The sequence below is a fragment of the Amblyomma americanum genome, chromosome 1, assembly GCF_052857255.1.
Source record: "Amblyomma americanum isolate KBUSLIRL-KWMA chromosome 1, ASM5285725v1, whole genome shotgun sequence".
Lineage (NCBI taxonomy): Eukaryota > Metazoa > Arthropoda > Arachnida > Ixodida > Ixodidae > Amblyomma > Amblyomma americanum.
This window is the reverse complement of record NC_135497.1, coordinates 8,791,476-8,811,289: the sequence shown is the minus strand read 5'-3', so window position 1 is coordinate 8,811,289 and position 19,814 is coordinate 8,791,476. Positions and strand designations below refer to the sequence as shown.

Below are 19,814 nucleotides of genomic sequence, written 5' to 3'. Positions count from 1 at the left end.
TGTACTCTCTAAGCCTAGCAGCTCTGTAAATAAGGAAGCAATCTGAAAATTTGGCGCGTTTCATCACTAGAATTTTGTGGTGCGGGCATCATCACACAAAGCGAAAGCTTCGTACGCCTTTTGTTTGCCGTGAACGTGAGAGACAGAGTGGCGACAAGGGCGAATCGCTGGTGAAGCGAGAGGCCGCGCTTCGATGGGCGCCGCCATGTTGCCTGAATTTGGAGCTATTCTTGCGCTGAAGTGCCCCCGCGGGAGCGCATGCATTACATTGGTAAAATGAGAGGGAGTGATCTCCGCCTGAACTACGCGCTCCGCTTGGGATCCGGCGGAGCGCTCTCGATCTGCCATTGGAATTCAACAAAAGTTTTCCGCCAGCATTAACGATACTAAGGTTAGCCAATTTCTTCATTGAGCGATTGGTAGTGCATTGAAAAATATGCAGACCTGGCCTGGACGACTGCCTATCCCCACACTACTAATTCATATCTGCAGGCAGCACATTGTCGGTTTTTAAACATTGTCACCAGTTAGGTGAAACATCCTATTAATCGCATTTCTGTCTTATTTCTCGGTGTCGGGCTCTTGCTACAAAACACGACGAAGCTGCTCCAGATCAAATTTCCGTCTTCTACAAAGCCTGCTCCAAAATGCTCTTGGCCATTCCCACCACTGCAATGGCATCGCGAGCGTTTTCACTTGCATGTGAAACAGACATTGTGTGAATTTTGCTTATGTTGAAAGCTCGCGAGCTGCCTCAGCACATCTATCATGCCAGCCACCTCCTGGGAGATGGGGGCGACGCACCCGTCTTTGAGTTGTGGTTTTACTGTCATTATCATTGTCTTGTAAGTGCCCCGAGGACACCGCCAACACGAAGACATGATGCGCCGCTGCCACTGCTGCAACCTCGTGGCCGTTGGCGGCGCCCTCGTGGTCTGCACCTTCCCCCTCTCCTTTCTCTATGTTGGTGAGAGCAAGAAGAGTGTCCTGCGATGAGCAACCAATTAAAGGGGCTATGCAATGAATAAAAAGTCGCTTGTAAATGTTTTCAATGCTTAGAAATGATGCTAAGAAGCATTTACACGAAGTATGAGTTGTCGGAACTGAGCCGGCAATTTATTATGGATTTATAAAAACCGTGTTTTTTAAACTTCGCGGGCCAATTGGTGTGCTCGTAGTGACCGATTTTGAAACTAAAATCGTGAAAAAAGATCATTATACCCATGACGTCACCAGGCCACCACATGCTGTCATTCGCTGGAGCCACAGCAGCCACGATGTCACGGACACACTTCCGGTAGCCATGCAAATTGTTTGCTCGTGCCGCCGCACGACCCTCTCGGGCAAGCGCGAGCCAGGGCATTGCCTTTGCGCATATGGTTTCAATTTTCCTCTGCCGCCTCTTTCTGTCGGGAGTTCCGGAGCCATTCGCAGTGGCTCGCCGAGTCGTTACTGTCGTCGCTGGCGTTCAGCCGGTACGGCGCGAACGCATAGGGCTCGATGCCCATCGCGGCCGTAAGAGCGAGCAGTCGCACCTCGAGGTCCGGGTCCATTACTGCTAACTACAACAGACGACAAGCAAAGAAACCCGACGTGCGCCGCAATCACGCCGCCGCCGCTGCTGCTGGGGTGCTAAGAGCGACAACCGGAAGTTGCAAAGCGAACGTCAGCGGATGATGTGTTCATGGGCGGGGCCCAGTCCCAGACCTGTTTTCTTTATTTTTTTCTAGTGCTCCGTGTGTATGAGTTGAGGGGGGAGAGGAGGAGCGTAATTTTTAATCGTCTATATCTTTGTTGTTTGAAAACTTTCGAAAGCGCAGCGACTGGGGGCACAAAGACACGAAGGACAAGTGTCTTTCTCTTTGTGCCCCCTGTCGCTGCGCTTTCGAAAGTTTTCAAAGATGAAGACTGGAATACTTTGTTACATCAAGGATTTTGTTACAATGAGGTAATTGAAAAGGTAGTGCGAGATGGTGTTTCTGAAGTTCAGCGAGTGTTTCATTCTCTGGTTAAATTAGTGGAGAAGGTACTCACAAACAGCACCTCGAAAGCCTGCTGCAAAGTCAGAAGAGAGAGTGTAGTGAGCAGGAGAGACTGCCTTTGGGGCCCTTGTCAGTGGTGAATGAAGTGGCGACATCGCCCACTCTTGACTGCGCTCCTATGTCGTTTTGAGTTCGTCTGCTAGCAGAATTGGTTGCTTGCATTTCATAGCATTCCGTAGCGCTCCCGAAACGTCATTATTTGTGTTTGACCTTCGTCACTAACCAGTGAATCTCATCATTCTACTGTATTGTTTTGAAAGCGAGAACCTGGGAACAAGATTCTGCTGATGCGATAACATTCTTGTTCCCCCACCTGTTCGAGCAAGCTAGCACGTCAAGTGTCTCTTGTGACACATCCTTTATGCAGAGAGTCACAATATTGGTGCTTTTGAACGCGGTGTTGCTAGCAGCTGCAAAAAAACGTTTCTAGTAATGCCTAGCATCTATTCTGTAGGCTTCCTCTTGCTGATGAGGTGTCTGGCTGCTTCCTGCTTGTGGGCAGGGTCACACTACTGCAGGCATCATCCACTTGCTCTGGGGGGAAGCAGGGTGTCAAACAATACCAAACCAAGTACTACATGTTGCTGAACTTTAGCAGCCAGTGTTGATTTTCATGTAGGCACATTTGGACTACGTGAAGTACGTTTTAAAAATAAAATTACATTTATATTAAGTTGCGCTGAGGAGTACAGCAGATTCTTTGTTCTGAATTTGTGAAATTTAATGTTTTCACCTTCAAAGGCGAGAATGAGAAAGACGGGATCAGTGTGGTAGGGGTTTGCGGTTGTGGGTGTGGCCCAGAGGGCACTGATTGGGCCCAGCGCTGCCTGCAGCCCATCCTGGAGTGCGGCGCCGTGGAGCTGCTGTGTGGCCTGACGCGACGAGACGAACCGGCTCTGCGGCTCAACGGCTGCTGGGCCCTCATGAACATGGCCTTCCAGGCAGACCAGAAGATCAAGTCCCAAATCCTCTCCACCCTGGGCACGGACCAAGTCTTCAGGCTCCTCTCGGACCCCGACGTCAGCGTGCTCATGAAGACCCTCGGCCTGCTCCGGAACTTGCTCTCCATTAAGCAGGTCTGTGTGCAATATTGGAAGCACCTGAGAGACAACAGATAGCTTTCTAATGATTGGAGCTCTCACTGAGTTAGTGTTATGACAGGCATGCCTTATGGGTCCAAGCTGCATGTGTGGAACATGAAAGGCATGGACACAGCTTCCAGCCAATAGAACTCTAATATCCCAGCATTTTTTTTTCTAATGAATTCCCTTTATTTGGCACCAACAACCTCATTTTCTTTTTCTACACAAATGCCACAAGTGGGAGGCATTAGTTTGTGCATTGCTTTATAGCTAACATAATGGTGCATATATTTCTCAAGGTTCTGCTGAACAGGTAATAATATTCATCATGAGGAATTGTGAAAGAATTTGAAGGTGGCTGTCTTGTGACATAATTGTCAAAGTAGTGCTTCTTCAGCAGCTTTAAAGTTGAAAGTTCATGTACTGGATAATAGTTGTGTATAGAAAAGGTGTGCAACTATGCTGTCACTTATTGGAAAATTTTTGGTTAAAAATGTGGAAGTGTATTAATAAATGTAGTAACTAGTCTACACATTCAGCACAAAGCGTACCGTAAAAACCGGAATGTAGGTTGAACCAAAATGTAAGTCGACCCCCCCCCCCCAACTTAATAATTCTGAAAAAAAAAAAAAAAAATTGAATGCCAAAAATACTGAAAAACACTCTTAACTTGCGACTCAACCGGCTGCACAGTGATGACACATTTTAATTTGCATTTAAATGCTGCTCATATGTACAGTGCATGCTACAAGGGTGCGGAGTGTGCAAGCATCACTTGTAGTCATCCAAGTCGGATGGCAAGTGCTTCTCGCTGCTCACATCCTCAGAGCATCATCCTCTATGCCGTCCAGTGCACTGCTGCACATTCAAAAAGACTTGCACATCATCCAGTTCGAGAAGAGATTTCCCTGCCGATGACGCTCAGACACAGTCGGCAGCGGTAAATGTTGCAGGCGACCAGTGGGGTTGTTGGGTTGTCGCCCAGTATCCATTCATCATAAATAGCTCATGCACTCATCCATCAGAGTAGTCTCGTTGGTGACGCAGCTCCATCACATGTTGCTGAAGCTCAGTCGGCTTGTTCTCAAACTTTTCAGGCAGTTTCAGGCATGCGTGATCTCAATAGCTCTCATGCGGATGCACACGGAAGTCACTGGTAGCGATGTTGCATGCATGCAGCTCCCAGACGAACTCTGCAACTTTGGCTTCCGGTTTGTGATACGCTGCAGTTCATCCACAAAATGACGTTTTCTTCTGGTTGTTGCACTTAGTGGGCCTCTTCGATTATACACCCCTGGCTGCCTGCAGGGGGAGAGGTTTTGATCACTTGGATCTCACTGCTCCCTGCGCATGTGCAGTGTTGCTATAGTGACAGCAACATGGCTAAGCACGTTGTGTGCTTCCTTCCCATGGCGCCAGTAGCCCTAAAGCCATTCGCTGTGCTAGTTTGTGCGGCGAATTCAAGTCGTGCTTGAGTGTTCTACTTGAGCAGCACTGGAAAAAAGGCTGAGAGAGTGGAGCTGTATGCTTCCAAGGCGGCGTTAGCTCATTGTGCACGTAGGAAGTGAGCATTGGCGGGTCGTATGGATGGCTTTGCAACAGCAGTGATCAAGGTCTAGCAGGCTCCTTCTCGCTTCTCAGTGCTTGCAGTTGTTTTGTTTTCATTGGCATTTCTTTGCGAAGGGCGTGCACTCTGCCGCTCCCCTCCAGCACCACGCTCTGCATTGCAGAAACTTTGGAAAATAAATAATCAGTGCTATTCGGTCCTCGTAGGCACTGTTATGCAGTGTAAACACCTGTGTCTCACACATTAGTTCCTAACAGCTGCATTTCAATACATACGAAATGCATAACGCACCCGTGTGCTAGCAGATGGTTTGTATTGTCGCTAAGCTAATCGTCAAAACGGCACTAGGAATCCCGGACTAGCAATTCGAGGCTATGCCGATTGTGCCTCAAGCCACACGCTTCGTGTTGGCATTTCTTTTCACCACAACAGTATCCCAGCTTCACAGATGCTTGATACCTTCAAAGCTGTTCGCGGTGCATGCCGTACCCTTATTTTCGCTTGCGCTTTAAAAAAACTCGACGACGCAAGCACAGTGTCGTGACACAAATGCAGCTGTGATAATTCGCATACACAAACCTTTTAGATTGTAGGAATGCTCAGTACGGATAGGTATGTTGATGGAGGCGAGGTCCTCTAGAAGGTCCACAAATGCCTCGTGGGATGGTGCACAGTATATCCGGTCTACATGTTTCCTTGTTGCTTTAAATCCAACAAATGTCTCCTAAGAATTTCTTCTTCATATGTGGTGGGCACGATGTCCGCCATGGCAAGGCGCAGTGCTAGTAATGGACGAAGTGTGGAATGTTATGCCTGCACTGCCACCCTCATGTTTTGTGCCTCTAACTCGGTCTCCGTTGCTATAGCAATGCTTTGCATGCACAGAGCGCATTGGGGGTGAGACGCAAGTGATAAAAACCACTGCTGCCTATGGGTTGCCAGAGCACAGAACTAGGCGCTCGTTTTTCTCAGGTTCTCCAGGAACTTTCAGTGGCTGTCCAGAATGTGTTTGTTTTTCTCTGGCTGGGAAGTTTCGGGCTGCCCATGGGTATCTACAATTGCCAGGGAAATTTCGTGATGGCAGCACTTGGGCAAATAGCAGATGATGGAGAGGTGGTATGGAAGTGTGCAGAGAGCACGGAGCCATTTTTATATGGACAAGAAGGACAGCGGTTCTTCATGTGAAGTTTTGTTCAATTTCTAACATGACTCAGATGCTCGTTTCGACTATACCACAGTGCACATTTTCTGTGTGACCTGCAGTGACACGTTTTGTGGATGTTCTCGTTGTTGATATTTATATATTTTGTGTGCATGTGTGTGCGCGTGCGTGCGTGCGCGCGTGTGTGTGAGAGAGATCGTATCTCGATTGTCTCACCACCTCGCAAGCACAAGTGCTCACTTCGTATTATGATCGCATAGTTCGGATTCACAGTGTATTTTGGCTGTTAATGCCATGCACTTGGCTGATATGATGTTGTTTGAGGCCTTTCTCAAGAGTGGCTGCAGATTCCAGCTCCTGACACGCAGCGTGCATGCATGTGGTGAACGTGTTTATCGCGTTAATTCTTCCTCGTTTTCTGCGCAGTGGAAAGGCGGATGTGCTTTGAGAAATCCTTCATTGATTGAAACACGTCCTTTACTAAAAGCCCTCTTGCGCACATAGCTCAAGGCATCTGTGCAGGCATATGTGGACCACAGTTTTCACGGTGGCCGAGACGGGTGCTCATTCGGTCATCGCCAAATGCTGTAAAGCTTGGTGCTCGGGCCTTTTGCCACAAATTCTTGAAAGGCTAGACTGGTAGGGTAGACTTACCTGATGACAAATATGTCAATTTTCCCCAAAACAACGCTTGTATAAGCCAGAAAATTACGTAAAAATGAGGTACACATGGCACTGCCACTGGAAGATTTGTGCAGCCACGGTGAGTGACGTATTTATGAAAGAACACTGTTTTGCCATCTCGATAATCATTACTGCTGAAATACGAAGAAAGCAACTCAATGAGCATAGCCGACATTGCAAAGTGTCTCATTATTAAGACAGTGCAAAACAGACTATATAGAGAAAAATTAGTTGCAAACATGAGTGCTGAAGCTTTCTCCTCGCATTTTGTGCACTGGGGCTGCGTGTAGCCAACTTCATAACCGCAAGCTGTCAGTGGCATTCATGCTGTGTGTGCTTGGTATGTGGCTGGCGAACCAGTTTCATTCTCACTTCAGCCATCAATCGGCCACTTTGTGGAGGCTGCAAGCGTTATAAAAGTTCTTGTTTCTTTATTTTTAGTATATGCACTCATGCAGATGCACACGTACATGCGTGGCATCAGCGTGTGAAACGCTATGTGAGTGCGCGATTCTTCATGTTTTCAGCGCAGTAGAAAGGCGAATGCACTTTTAGCTGTGCTGAAAAATAGCTGAGAAGTACCACATGTATACATCATCGCTTCCCATTTGGCTCATTAAAAGAAAAAGGTTTCCCAGCCCGGGTCATCATGCATGCAGTACACGAGGTGCCGGCATGTTCGTCAAGATTGTGCATGCATCTCCTGCCAACTGCTACAGCCGGCAGACTGCAGCTGGGCGTAACATATCCCGATTACTTACAACCCACAGGAAGCAATTCTCGAACATAGAAATCGCAACGACCATAGTAAAGTTAATCACAAGGGTTGTCTGCAATCATACTTACTGCATAGTTGTCAACAAACACTCGACAGCACAGTGCGCCGTTTGGTGAGAAATGTATGGTGTTCACTGGATACTTTGGAGTGCAACTGTTGCTCGTATGCTTTCAAGGATCCCTCAATGCATACATGTACACTTCACGACGGCACACAACGCACCAAAGGCCACACACTCGGGTTAGCGTCACCGGTGCATACATGCATGAGTGCAATCAGCAGTTTCTTCTGCAGTCTGCAGCTTCTGAGGAGTGTCGATAGCTGATGGAAGAGCCGACGGCGCATGCAGATAGTTTCTCTTTGGCTCTGTTTGACACATCTTACTTGATGCCGGCCACGTTTTATCAGTTTTTAGCTTCGTCAATCGTCATGAGTGCTCTGGGTCCGGTAAGCTTTAGGCGCTCGTTCACGGCCACATTCAAGATGGCTGTCATTCTTTGCGCCAAAAAAACAAACAATTGCACGTGAGGCTGCAAATTTGATGTTTTGGAAGGAGTGATGCAGGTGAAGGTGGCTGCAGCGAGGCAGAATTTTTGCCTTTTCCACGTGATGTCGTGGTGCCATTGTTTGCGGGATTTCACGGGATGAGGACATGTTGTGGTTGTTTGCGAAGTGGCGGATTTCTCTGGACGACAGTATTAAAACAACGCGCTGTGGGACCGCAGCAGCGATGACGATGGCAGCACTAGTGAGGACGGTGGCTTAAGTGGGATGAGTAGTCCAGGGACTAATACATTTTCGTTTTGGAATAGTATGCCCACGGGCATGCCCTTCCCTTTTTTTTTTTCCAGACATGCGATATTGGGGGTTCAACTTACGATCGTGTAAATACAGCATTTATTTCCTCGCCCATGGAACTTGCAATGACATGCAGACGCACGCTATGCAGCGGAGAGCGCTCATCAAATTAGTGGGGGGCAGAGGTGGCCTGCACTTGCATGTCGCCACCATGACTACTGATCTGTTGACTTTTCGTTCTCAGTTTCTGCAGAGGCGGCCTGCACTTGCGTGTCGCTGCCATGACCACTGATTTGTTAACTCTCTGTTTTCGGTTTCCGGCTGAGTTTCCGCAGAGGCGGCCTGCACTTGCATGTCGCCGCCATGACCACTGATCTGTTGACTTTCCGTTTTCGGTTTCTGGCTGAGTTTCCGCAGAATACGGCCTGCACTTGCATTTAGCCTCCATGACCACTGATCTGTTGACCTTTCCGTTTTTGGTTTCTGGCTGAGTTTCCACAGAGGTAGCCTGCACTTGCATGTCGCCGCCATGACCACTGATTGTTGACTTTTAAGGCGAAAGCCTCTAATGGCTCATACTTGTGGCCATGACCTTGTCTGGTCCCAGGTCATGTCCAGTCTCAAGTCATGTCACACCGATGACTAAATTACCGTATTTACCCGAATGTAACGCGACCCCAATTGTAACGCGAGGGTCACTTGCGAGGGCGAAACCGCGAAAAAAATAGAACACGATTGTAACGCGAGGGTTGACTTTGCGAACGCGCACGAAAAAAGACGCAAAAACGCGAATTTAACACGAGGAACCGAAACTATAGAACACGAATGTAACGCAGGAAACAAACTATAGGAAAAGTCGAGAGCAGCTTTATTGAAGTACCTGCAAACTATGCCTTATCTTCATCCTCGCCACTGATGTCGCCGTCGCTGTCATCAGAGCTGGACTCCTCTTTGTGACTAGTTGTTTCCCACAACAAATCGTCCTCACTTCTGTCGAGGGCATCACCTAGCAGTGAGAAAAAGGCGCGTCCATTTCGTGCGCCAGTCGTTCGACACTCACGAGCGCGTTTGGTCCTTTCAAGGTGACTCGTTGCTGGCGCCCTCTTGTTGGTGTCGTCTGCTCTGCCTTTTTCGCGTTTGCACGGCATTCACGGCTCGTCCTGGCCGTGGTTCGCGTATTGGTTGACCGCTGAATTTGGAGCGCGCGACTTTGAAGGAGCAGGTCAATCGACACACACGTAAATGCGGCACATTAAGCGAGCTTAATGAGTGTTTGGTGCCTTTCTTAGCATTTTTATACCTAGTATTCAAATGTAACGCGGGGGGTGACTTTTCACTTCTGTTTATGGTAAAAAAACTCGCGTTACATTCAGGTAAATACGGTAACTCGATAAGAAATAAAATCCTTCTGCACGGCGGGATTCGAACCACCATCCTTCCGTTCCACAGCCGAGCGTGCTAACGGCTACGTTACTTCCTGTGAACGCATATGTAGTTCTTGTCTAGCGTTGCAGTGGCATGGGCAGGGACACTTTATTTTTCGTTCTTTTTATAGTCCCGCAATAATTTTTGTCTAGCGTTGCAGGCAGGGGCTTATTATTTTTCAATCTTTTTAGGTTGCTCCAGCCTGATATATGTGTAGCGTAAGGATGCTGGAGAGCGTTTGCGGAAAGGCATTGAATCAGACGGATGCCTCCCAAATGCCCTCCAGTGTCTCCAGCATTTAAGGTTCACAAACAATTGTGTACCTACTCAACAACTCAACCACACATCAGTGACACAGGCAGGAACATCGTGCTAAAGGGTTTCGCCTCACCACAGCGTAGGCCAACAAAGTGCCCCCTAAATTTTTGGTTTTCGGTTTCTGGCTGAGTTTCCACAGAGGCGGCTTGCAGTTGCATGTCGCTGCCAGGACCACTGATTAGTTGACCTTCGATTTCCAGCCGAGTTTCCACAGAGGTGGCCTGCACTTTCATGTCACTGCCGTGACCACTGATCTGTTGACCTCCGATTTTTGTGAAACGTATTGACTAGTGCATACACAGACAGGGACCAAAGTAAGAGTAAGAGACAGGACACACGCTAGACTTGCCTTAGCTTTCGATTTTTGGTTTCCAGCTGAGTTTCCGCAGAGGCGGCCTGCACTTGCATGTCACCGCCATGACCACTGATCTGTTGACTTTCAGTTTTCGGTTTCTGGCTGAGTTTCCACAGAGGCGGCCTGCATTTGCATGTTGCTGCCATGACCACTGATCTGTTGACTTTTGGTTTTCGGTTTCTGGGTGAGTTTCTGCAGAGGCGGCCTGCACTTGCATGTCACCGTCATGACCACTGATCTGTTGACTTTCAATTTTTGATTTCCAGCTGAGTTTCCACAGAGGGGGCCTGCTCTTGCAAGTCGCCACCATGACCGCTGATCAGTTTTGGTTTTCGGTTTCCGGCTGAATTCCCACAGAGGTGGCCTACGCATGTCGGCGTCATGACCACTGATCTGTTGAATTTCGGTTTTCGGTTTCCAGCTGAGTTTCCCATCTTTGGAAGTGGCGCCTCTGATTGGTCGGATTGCAAAGACGTCCACGGCACTTCATTTTTCAGAGGTGCTTTGAATCTGGAAGTATTTCGGGACATCAATTGGCAGTTTTCTCAGCAGTGTAGCCACCTTTCTGCATAGAAAAAACAGCTGTAATGTTCCCGAGGACTAATCTGTCCACCTTGCCTAGTTTTATATTTCCCTTTGGTACCCTTTTGAAATATCTTAGAAGTACTGGGGCTGTATTCATAGTTTGTGTTATAATAAAAAGCGTCATAATCTGCCACAGTGGCCACACCTGATTGGTCGAAACGCCGGAAGCGAATGTCTGTTCGGTTGCGACTATGAGAGACGGCAGCATGTCACTGCGTTGCGGTTGCCACTTCGAAATGTCTAGCGGTGCTATTGCTCTTTGCCGAGAAATGGAAGGTGACCAATGCGACAGAAGAAAAATTTAGCACAAGTTTAGTTGCACATCAGATTCCACTGTAAAGGGTTATATAATATCAAAGCTGCTTTATTTACCCAATGGACTTCAACAAATAGAAACAATAGTTCAGATACTCTTGTCTGCATTCTAAAGACAGGAGGTGTACTGAAAGAAGAAAATATTGTAAGCAATTGCGCAGGGATTTTCAGTGACAGAACGTGGCCGCTATAGCCATCGATTGCCGATGGTAAATAAAAGGGAGCTAGCTTGTTTGCACAACACAGTGTTTTACATTTATCTTGAGGGTAAAAGGGAACGGAGTGGAAAATGTGTGGCATGCACTCACTCGCTGCACAACGTGCGCTTCGTGCCGTGCCAAACCAAGATGCCGTGACAACTTTCCATCTGCAACATCACTGAACATAATTTTGTGCTGTGATCGGACAGTTGTGCAGACAGTACTTTACGTTTTTCATTCCTTTTATGCAGGCACTACAAGAACCGGAGATGGTGCTGTTTGTTTTTAATTTTTGTTCAGCAAATAAATGAAAGGGATGACCTAAAAAAAAATCTTCCTGTGTCTGTCTTCATATATGTGTTAGGAGGCTTCGCAGACAAAGTTTTCATAGGTTTACCATGATACAAAGCACACAAATGCTCTCATTGACACCTGAAAACTAACTTGCAAGCTAACTCGCAAGCTCAGTACAGAGCCACCTCACCGCGGCTATCGAGAACAGTAAGGAATGCTGGAAAACCACTTCCAACGTGTCAAACGTGTCGATGTAGTAGTGCATCACTCGCTACTGACCATCCGTGCACATGAGCGGTTTCACGCTGCCAGGCATTACACACGATCATGATGCAGGACGCTTCAGCAGCTAATAAAGAGTTCCAGAATAGAAAATGCACATTTGCTTGCAGTGAACGCAAGCATTACGTGAAACATAATGGTTTATGTTACATCATTTAACGTACACAGACCAGATAACTCCGGTGATAGTGGCGCCATCCAGTTTGAATGGAGAGAACAATTTCTACAAAAAAAAAACAGTGCTCATTAGGCCTAGGAGCTACAGACTTTTACGACAGAATAAAAAACAGGCCAAATTTATCGTTTGGCCAATTTGTTATAGGCAAGATAAGACTAAGCGAAAGCCCCATACCCAGTTTATAGCCAGTTCATGTGCTGAAAAATGCACTAACACCAACGAGTTCACTTTGAAGCGAGAGGCTCCACTTCAGGGTACGCCGCCATGTTGGCTGTATGTGTTTGACGTCACAGTCCGGTTCCTATGACCCTTTTCGCTGCATCTGAACCACCGCATCCGCTTACGGCGTTTCGGCCAATCAGGTGGGGCCGCTGCGGCAGATTATGACGCTTTTTATTATGACACAAACTCTGAATACAGACCCTGTATCCATACATTAACTCGCATTTGACTCTTTTCAGGAGCACTTCCAGTTTCAGTGCTGTGCATAAATGTTGTCGTCTGTCGTTCGAGCAAAGAAGGTCCTGTATGCTATCAAATAAGAAAATCCAGTGCATGACGCAAAATGTGTGAAGAGAATGTCCTAAAATCGTCACAATTGTTTCCGACAAATTGGGTCTTCAAACACAGTTCCAAAGAGGTGGACGTTTTGACATGATGGATGTATGAATGCGCTCTAAGGAAACTGTCGAAAAAATTACCTTAGCATCCAAAACTACTACAAGACTTGAGAGCGTGGCAAGCACATCGGATGGGGGACGAGGCAAGCTGAGTTCAGCATCTTCATGGTCATGAGGTGCTGCCACTGCCTCAAATTACAAGTAGTCTGTGACCTCATCTGGGAGAAAGAGGAAATTTTCCTTTAAAATATTTCTCACATATGCACAAGTATTTCACTCTTTCTAAATTAAATGATAATAGAAAGTGTTTTGTATTAATAGAAACCATATTTTCTGATGTTTTCTGACCATAAAAAAACTGAATATGTAAAAAATCAATGGTATTTGCATGACTAAAAATAAATCAATGCATAAAAAATGAGAAACAATATATAATTACTGCGTACACATGGCCCACATTATTTTAATTTATGGTATTTGGGATAAGGTGGGCATGTTAGGATATGAATCATACTTCTTTTGCTAACTCTATGCTAGGTTATGTCAGATGACATAACCTAACTGCCAACATAACGCCAACCTGCAACGCCAAATGCCGAGATTGGTGACCCGCAGCAGTGTTCGTTAACCACCACAAGCACGAATCGTGCACAGATCTGCCTTGCGCATGGCAGAGGCCTTCCAACCATGAAAGCACTGTTTCAAACTAAGTGCACTGGAGACCTAGATTTGGTTTGACAAGGTAGTGAAACGGTGCTGTTAAAATAATGCTTGTGCACTGTTTTCTCCTAGTCAGCTCCTACCTATCCTTACAGTGGTAAAATCTGATTTGTGACCGCTTTCCGGTGGCATTCCTGCGGCTGTTTTGACAACCATACACGCAACAATAAATAGTGTTGCGTCGTTTATTGGTGTGTTCTAGTTAAAAGGGGACGCCGTGGAATGTAAAAGCTAGCTTTCTTCCTGTGCGAAGAGACTTTCCTGGAAAAGAAGCCAGGCTGGACCTTCAAAGCAAAGATGCCTCCTGCTTGAAGCAGGCAAAACAAGGAGCAAAAAAAAAGGACAATGCCAACCCGGGTGTCCTACAAGGGGTGAGGAGACACCCCTCCACACGGGAGCCATGGCAGAAGGAGTTGGTATGGCTTCGGGTGGCTCGGGGGAAAAAGCTAACAACAAAAAAAACTCACTGGGGCCTGGGGGTTCCACGAAGAATGAGAAAAGCCGTGCTTTCAGCCATCCCATATTTTTTTTTTTAACTCGTGAGTAAAAATTGTTTAATTTTCTGCAGTAGAGATGTTCTTTTTTGGTTCTCAGTATTTTTGTGTATTGAGTATTGTTAAAGTACACAATTCTTAATGCATGTATTTTCAATACAGATATTCCGATACTTTCATTTTTGCCATTCAATACCTAATATAGGCGTATAGAATGTATTGAAAGATAATATCTTCGATACTGCCTATGCCTGCCTAACGGACAGGAAGTAGGACCTCACGTGACACTCGGTGCGCTGTCAGAAACTGGTCCGTAGTACCTTGCAGAATTTTACCCTGCATCCTGGTTTGTATTTGTTTGACTGCACTGCTTCAGCAATGCTTAGTGCTTCTGTCATGCACAGCTGGTTCCTCAAAGCCACTCATGCATGCCCAGGCAACCACAGAAAGACTGCATCAAGTCAAAGCTGCAAACCTAGAGCTGCAGGTGACAGAATGGTGTGAGTGAAGAGGGGAGGGTAGCAGGATGAGATTTTGTGAGGGGAAGCTGCAGTCGTCATTGCAGGGCTGCCAAGCGCTGCTGCAAAATGTCTCTTGGATGCTGCATGTCAGCAGGGGGCCATATTCATGATATTTACACTAGGTACCACTGGATTTGGTGATTTAGAAGCATTTTCTACCCTAGAAGACGGCAAAGCAAAGGCTTCAGTGAACCTACATAAAAATGAGATTATATCTGTGCTTGGAAGGCATGACTGTGCCATCTTCACCTTGTGTTTTTGTTTGCAGGGCTGGGGCACGTGCAAAGTTTTCTCGCTGGTATCTGTTAAACCTTTTATTGTTATCTTTCAAAGCTGGTGTTGTCGTTTTTTCTGCAGCCTACAAATACTGTTCTTTCAGAATAAAACATTCAGTTGCTAGCGCCGCGTTTGTCTTGCCTCATTCTTTGTCTCCGTCTTTCACGATGTTGCAGTATATGAACTTGTTTAGTTGCTGGCAGGCCAGAAGGCAATTGTTTCCAACTTGTTTGCCTGTGCTTGTTTTGTTACATTTGTTTTAATTTTCTGTGCCTAATCCCCTCCTACGAGAACTTTATAATGGAAGACTTGGAGTGGAGTGGTGTAAATTGATTTGGGGACATTTTTCACCTCTTGCAGCACATTGACCACATCATGGACAGCCATGGCACCCAGATCATGCAGGCAGTGATCCTCATTCTCGAAGGAGACCACAGTGCTGATGTCAAGGAGCAAGCGCTGTGCATTCTGGCCAACATTGCTGATGGGGACACAGCCAAAGCTTTCATCATGGCCAATGAAGATGTCCTGAAGAAACTTACCACCTACATTGTGAGCACAGTTTTGATGCTCTAGAAGCCATGACAGCTGCTGCGAGAGTTGTTTGCAAGGACCAGTGGGAATTAAAACTGTTCACTTTGTTGCAGGCGCACTCCAATGTGAAACTGCAGATTGCGGCTACATTCTGCATATCCAACCTGGTATGGAGTGAAGAGGAAGGTAAGGCCTTCTTGCCATTTTGAAACATTCCTGCTTACTCCAGATATCGCACACATACGGGTGCATTACAGTCTATATTGTTTGAGAAATAATGATCATCTGGAATGAGTGAGGAACCACTGCTGACTCATTGCGACAAGCAGGCGTTGTAACAGGCTATGTCTGGCAAAGTATCGTCTGCTTTTGATGGTCTGTTTATTCCAATTGCTTCTGCCCCTGTAGCAAACACTAATGTCTTTGAGTTTAGTTTGCCATTGTGTCTAGTGACACAGTAAAACTGCATTGTAGTGAACTGGTAAAAATCGTAAAACAGTTCGATACAGCCGAAATTTGTCAGATAAAATTTCGCCAAGAAACTCACGATGGAGAACTCAAAGTTTGGAGAACTTAAATTTAATCTGTGAAAGAACAGCAACTGGGAGAGATCTTTCCATAGTTCTAGCACTGTTTCGAAGCTGCTCGTGGCGATTCCGGAGGCCGCAAAAAAAAACAAAAAACAAGTGGCAAATGCTAGTTCAGTTGACTTTGCCGCACAACACCGCAGCATGCGGCGGCGGCAAATCAAATGCCAGCTGGGGTGGTTTCCTCACATCACAGCGGTATCGCGTAAAAAATCTGATGCCAGGACAATAGCTATCGTCGTTTTCAGCACCTTCGCTCCGCAACAGTCAACGTGAGCAGAGGATGGCTGCTGGAAAGTTGCAACAACCGACCGTGTCACTGGTTCCGGGGCACTATCAATGGAGCGAGAGGCACAAACGGGTGCCGCTCCAAGCATCCTGCCGCCTCCCATCCGATTGGGGCAAAGCTTGATGCTATGCCGTTCAATATACAGAGTAGGAAATGCATATGTTACAAATATTTAGGTATATTTCGATATAACCAATAATTTGCAATATCCGTGTTTGTTATAACGAGGTCTGACTAGATTTGATGTGCCAGCACATTCGAGCAAGGAGGGGGGTGTTGGCCTTGGCTCAATTCATGATGTAAGAAGTTCAAGGCACCCTCTCTCCCTGGCGTTTGAAAATTGGGGGGAGGGGGGGGGGGGTGACAAAGGCAACAGTACTGCCGATGCTCTTCAACAAGCATTTTCATCTCATCCGCAGCTGTTTTGCTGCTTGGCAGCTGTTTGGTGCCGATGACAGCAGGCGCTAGTGTAGCGTGGCGTCGGTAGCGTCGGCCATGGTTCCTTGCAGATTTCATAGGTGGCGATTAGCGCTAATGATTCGAGACAGAAAGCTGGTGGGCCAGTTTCTCAGTGGCAGCTGCGCGCGAGTGAGTGGTGCAAACAAGGAGCTCCCGACCGCGAGCGACGACGCGGGTGGTAGCAGCGGCTGTTGATAACACTAGCTGATCCTGTCGCAAAGGGCTGCGTGGTGGACTTCGAGCAGAGATGCCTGTGATCAGGATAGTGGCGTCGTGGTTATATTAGGAGGCCATTTTTCCTAATCCGGCTTCAAATAGAGAATGGTTTTTAATTATCCCATGATTTTATCTAAAAAATAATAGCATATTTGAAATCATCACGAAAAACTGGATAGGACTGTCCAGTTTCATCAAGCTTCAACCAAAAACAAGAAAGTTAATGCAGACTGGAAAAGCAAGGTGTTGGCACACAAGTGTGCATCAGAAAATAGGCAGCAGATGTGGAAAAAGGGCCATGTCAATGGGAAAAGCCAATCATATTACATGCCTGGGGCTTGTTAGCTATTTCAAAGTACCAGTGTGCTAATACTCACTTTCTGCCATGAAATTTATTCCTCTTAGTTTTTCTCAAAATGTGAATTGGGACCCTTGTCAAGTTCGTGAATCCAGCATCTCAACATGTAGTGAAGATACAGCAATAATTCTTTTTTCAGCATGAAGTCAGATATATGAAGCACACAAAGTTGCAAGCAGGCTTTTTTTACTTTGATGTTTTTTATAGTAGGATACAACATTTAAAAATTCTAAGGACGGTTACAATACCCCCCAATACTAGATTTGAGCTCAGCTCTGCTTCGGCGGCGCCTAGCTTGTGTTTCGGCACAGCGAATCAGAGGGTCCTCTCGGCGGCGGCGCCTACCTTGTGTTTCGGCGGAGCAAACGGCAGAGTCATCTTGGCGGCGATGCCTACCTAGCTTGTGTTTCAGAGGACCGAACGGCAGGGTCCTCCGGCGGTGGCGCCTAGCTTGTGCTTCGGCGGAGCGAGCGGCAGGGGTGTCTCGTGGCGGCTCCTAGCTTATTTCGGTGGAGCGAACAGCAGGGTCCTCTCGAAGGCGACGCCTAGCTTGTTTCAGCACAGCGAATGGCAGGGTCCTCTCGGCGGCGGCGCCTCCCTTGTGTTTCGGCGGAGCAAACGGCAGAGTCGTCTTGGCGGCAATGCCTAGCTTGTATTTCAGAGAAGTGAACGGCAGTGTCCTCCGGCGGTGGCGCCTAGCTTGTGCTTCGGCGGAGCGAGCGGCAGGGGTGTCTCGGTGGGGGCTCCTAGCTTATTTCGGTGGAGCGAGCAGCAGGGTCCTCTCGAAGGCGACGCCTAGCTTGTGTTTCGGCACAGCGAATGGCAGGGTCCTCTCGGCGGCGGCGCCTACCTTGTGTTTCGGCAGAGCAAACGGCAGAGTCATCTTGGCGGCAATGCCTAGCTTGTATTTCAGAGAAGTGAACGGCAGGGTCCTCCGGCGGTGGCGCCTAGCTTGTGCTTCGGCGGAGCGAGCGGCAGGGGTGTCTCGTGGCGGCTCCTAGCTTATTTTGGTGGAGCGAACAGCAGGGTCCTCTCGAAGGCGACGCCTAGCTTGTTTCGGCACAGCGAATGGCAGGGTCCTCTCGGCGGCGGCGCCTCCCTTGTGTTTCGGCGGAGCAAACGGCAGAGTCGTCTTGGCGGCAATGCCTAGCTTGTATTTCAGAGAAGTGAACGGCAGGGTCCTCCGGCGGTGGCGCCTAGCTTGTGCTTCGGCGGAGCGAGCGGCAGGGGTGTCTCGGTGGCGACGCCTAGCTTGTGTTTCGGCACAGCGAATGGCAGGCTCCTCTCGTAGGCGGCGACTAGCTTGTGCTTCGGCAGAGCGAGTGGCAGGCTCCTCTCGTAGGCGGCGCCTAGCTTGTTTCGGTGGAGCGAACGGCAGGGTCCTCTCGAAGACGACGCCTAGCTTGTGTTTCGGCAGTGCGAACGGCAGGGTCCCCTCGAAGGCGACGCCTAGCTTGTGTTTCGGAGGAGCGAATGGCAGGGTCCTCTCGAAGGCGACTGCCTAGCTTTTGTTTCAGCATAGCGAATGGCAGGGTCCTCTCAGTGCTCTCAATGGCGGCGACTAGCTTGTTTCGGCGGAGCAAACACAGGCTCCTCTCGTAGGCGGCGCCTAGCTTGTGCTTCGGCGGAGCGAACGGCAGGCTCCTCTCATAGGAGGCGACTAGCTTGTGCTTCGGCGGAGCGAGTGGCAGGCTCCTCTCGTAGGCGGTGCCTAGCTTGTGCTTTGGCGGAGCGAGCGGCAGGGTCCTCTCGAAGACGACGCCTAGCTTGTGTTTTGGCAGAGCGAACGGCAGGGTCCCCTCGAAGGCGACGCCTAGCTTTTGTTTCAGCATAGCGAATGGCAGGGTCCTCTCAGTGGCGGCGCCTAGCTTGTGCTTCGGCGGAGCGAACGGCAGGCTCCTCTCGTAGGCGGCGACTAGCTTGTGCTTCGGCGGAGCGAGTGGCAGGCTCCTCTCGTAGGCGGCGCCTAGCTTGTGTTTCAGCCGAGCGAACGGCAGAGTCCTCTCGGCAGCAGCGCCTATCAGTAGCATGCTTCTTGTTTAAGCAAGAAAGAAACGTTTTAACAAAGGAATACCTTTTTGTCATGGGCGAATTCTATGCTGCAGTTCTGAATGTAGGTGGAGCTTCACTGCAGACTAATGTATCCAACTATAGAATGGCATTTTGTATCACCACTGAATTGGTGTGCTTTGACCGCTGAAATTCAATGTGCAATAAAAAACGATCATCCAGTCATAGAAGTGCTAGCAACATTGTGTTCCTTATTCTTTCTAGTACCTAGCAGTGTATTAATAGGAAGGTTTTGCTAAGTTAGTGGTGGTCCAGCCATTTCAAGTTCTGGAGCAATTATTGGAGCACCTTTGTATCAGAACAATAATTGTGGAGCAACCCAGGAGCAGTACAAAAGGAATAAAGGAGTCACCCAGAAGAGGTTGTTACTAACGACGTCATGTTCAGCCATGTGTAGCTAGCAAGAAAAAAAAAAACAGAAGAAAGGTGTTCACAAAAAAACAGACAAAATATTTTATTAATGCTGCCACTGTCCTGCACGCAAATTCAGCCAAGCGTGCTTCACTAAAAGTCTAAAGGACACGTTCACTAGAACTATTATTTTTTCATGTTGGCACTATGTCAATGCTTCTTGGAATTTTTTACAAATTCATCAAGCTCGCAAA

General features: G+C 47.7%; 1 protein-coding gene across 6 annotated transcripts in view; it reads left to right on the top strand.

Annotated features, from left to right (window-relative positions):
- Nucleotides 1–19,814, top strand: part of LOC144109739 (armadillo repeat-containing protein 8-like) — a 114,493-nt gene that overhangs the window by 85,505 nt on the left and 9,174 nt on the right. For 2 of the 6 annotated variants that reach the window (XM_077642568.1, XM_077642544.1), the window contains 3 exons: nt 2,876–3,118; nt 15,057–15,248; nt 15,344–15,416. In XM_077642568.1, the coding sequence (XP_077498694.1) occupies nt 2,876–3,118; nt 15,057–15,248; nt 15,344–15,416 (508 nt within the window). Of the gene's footprint in view, nt 1–2,863; nt 3,119–11,562; nt 11,638–15,056; nt 15,249–15,343; nt 15,417–19,814 lie in introns of those variants that run through there. The other 4 variants (XM_077642536.1, XM_077642550.1, XM_077642555.1 and 1 more) reach the window with 4 other exon arrangements.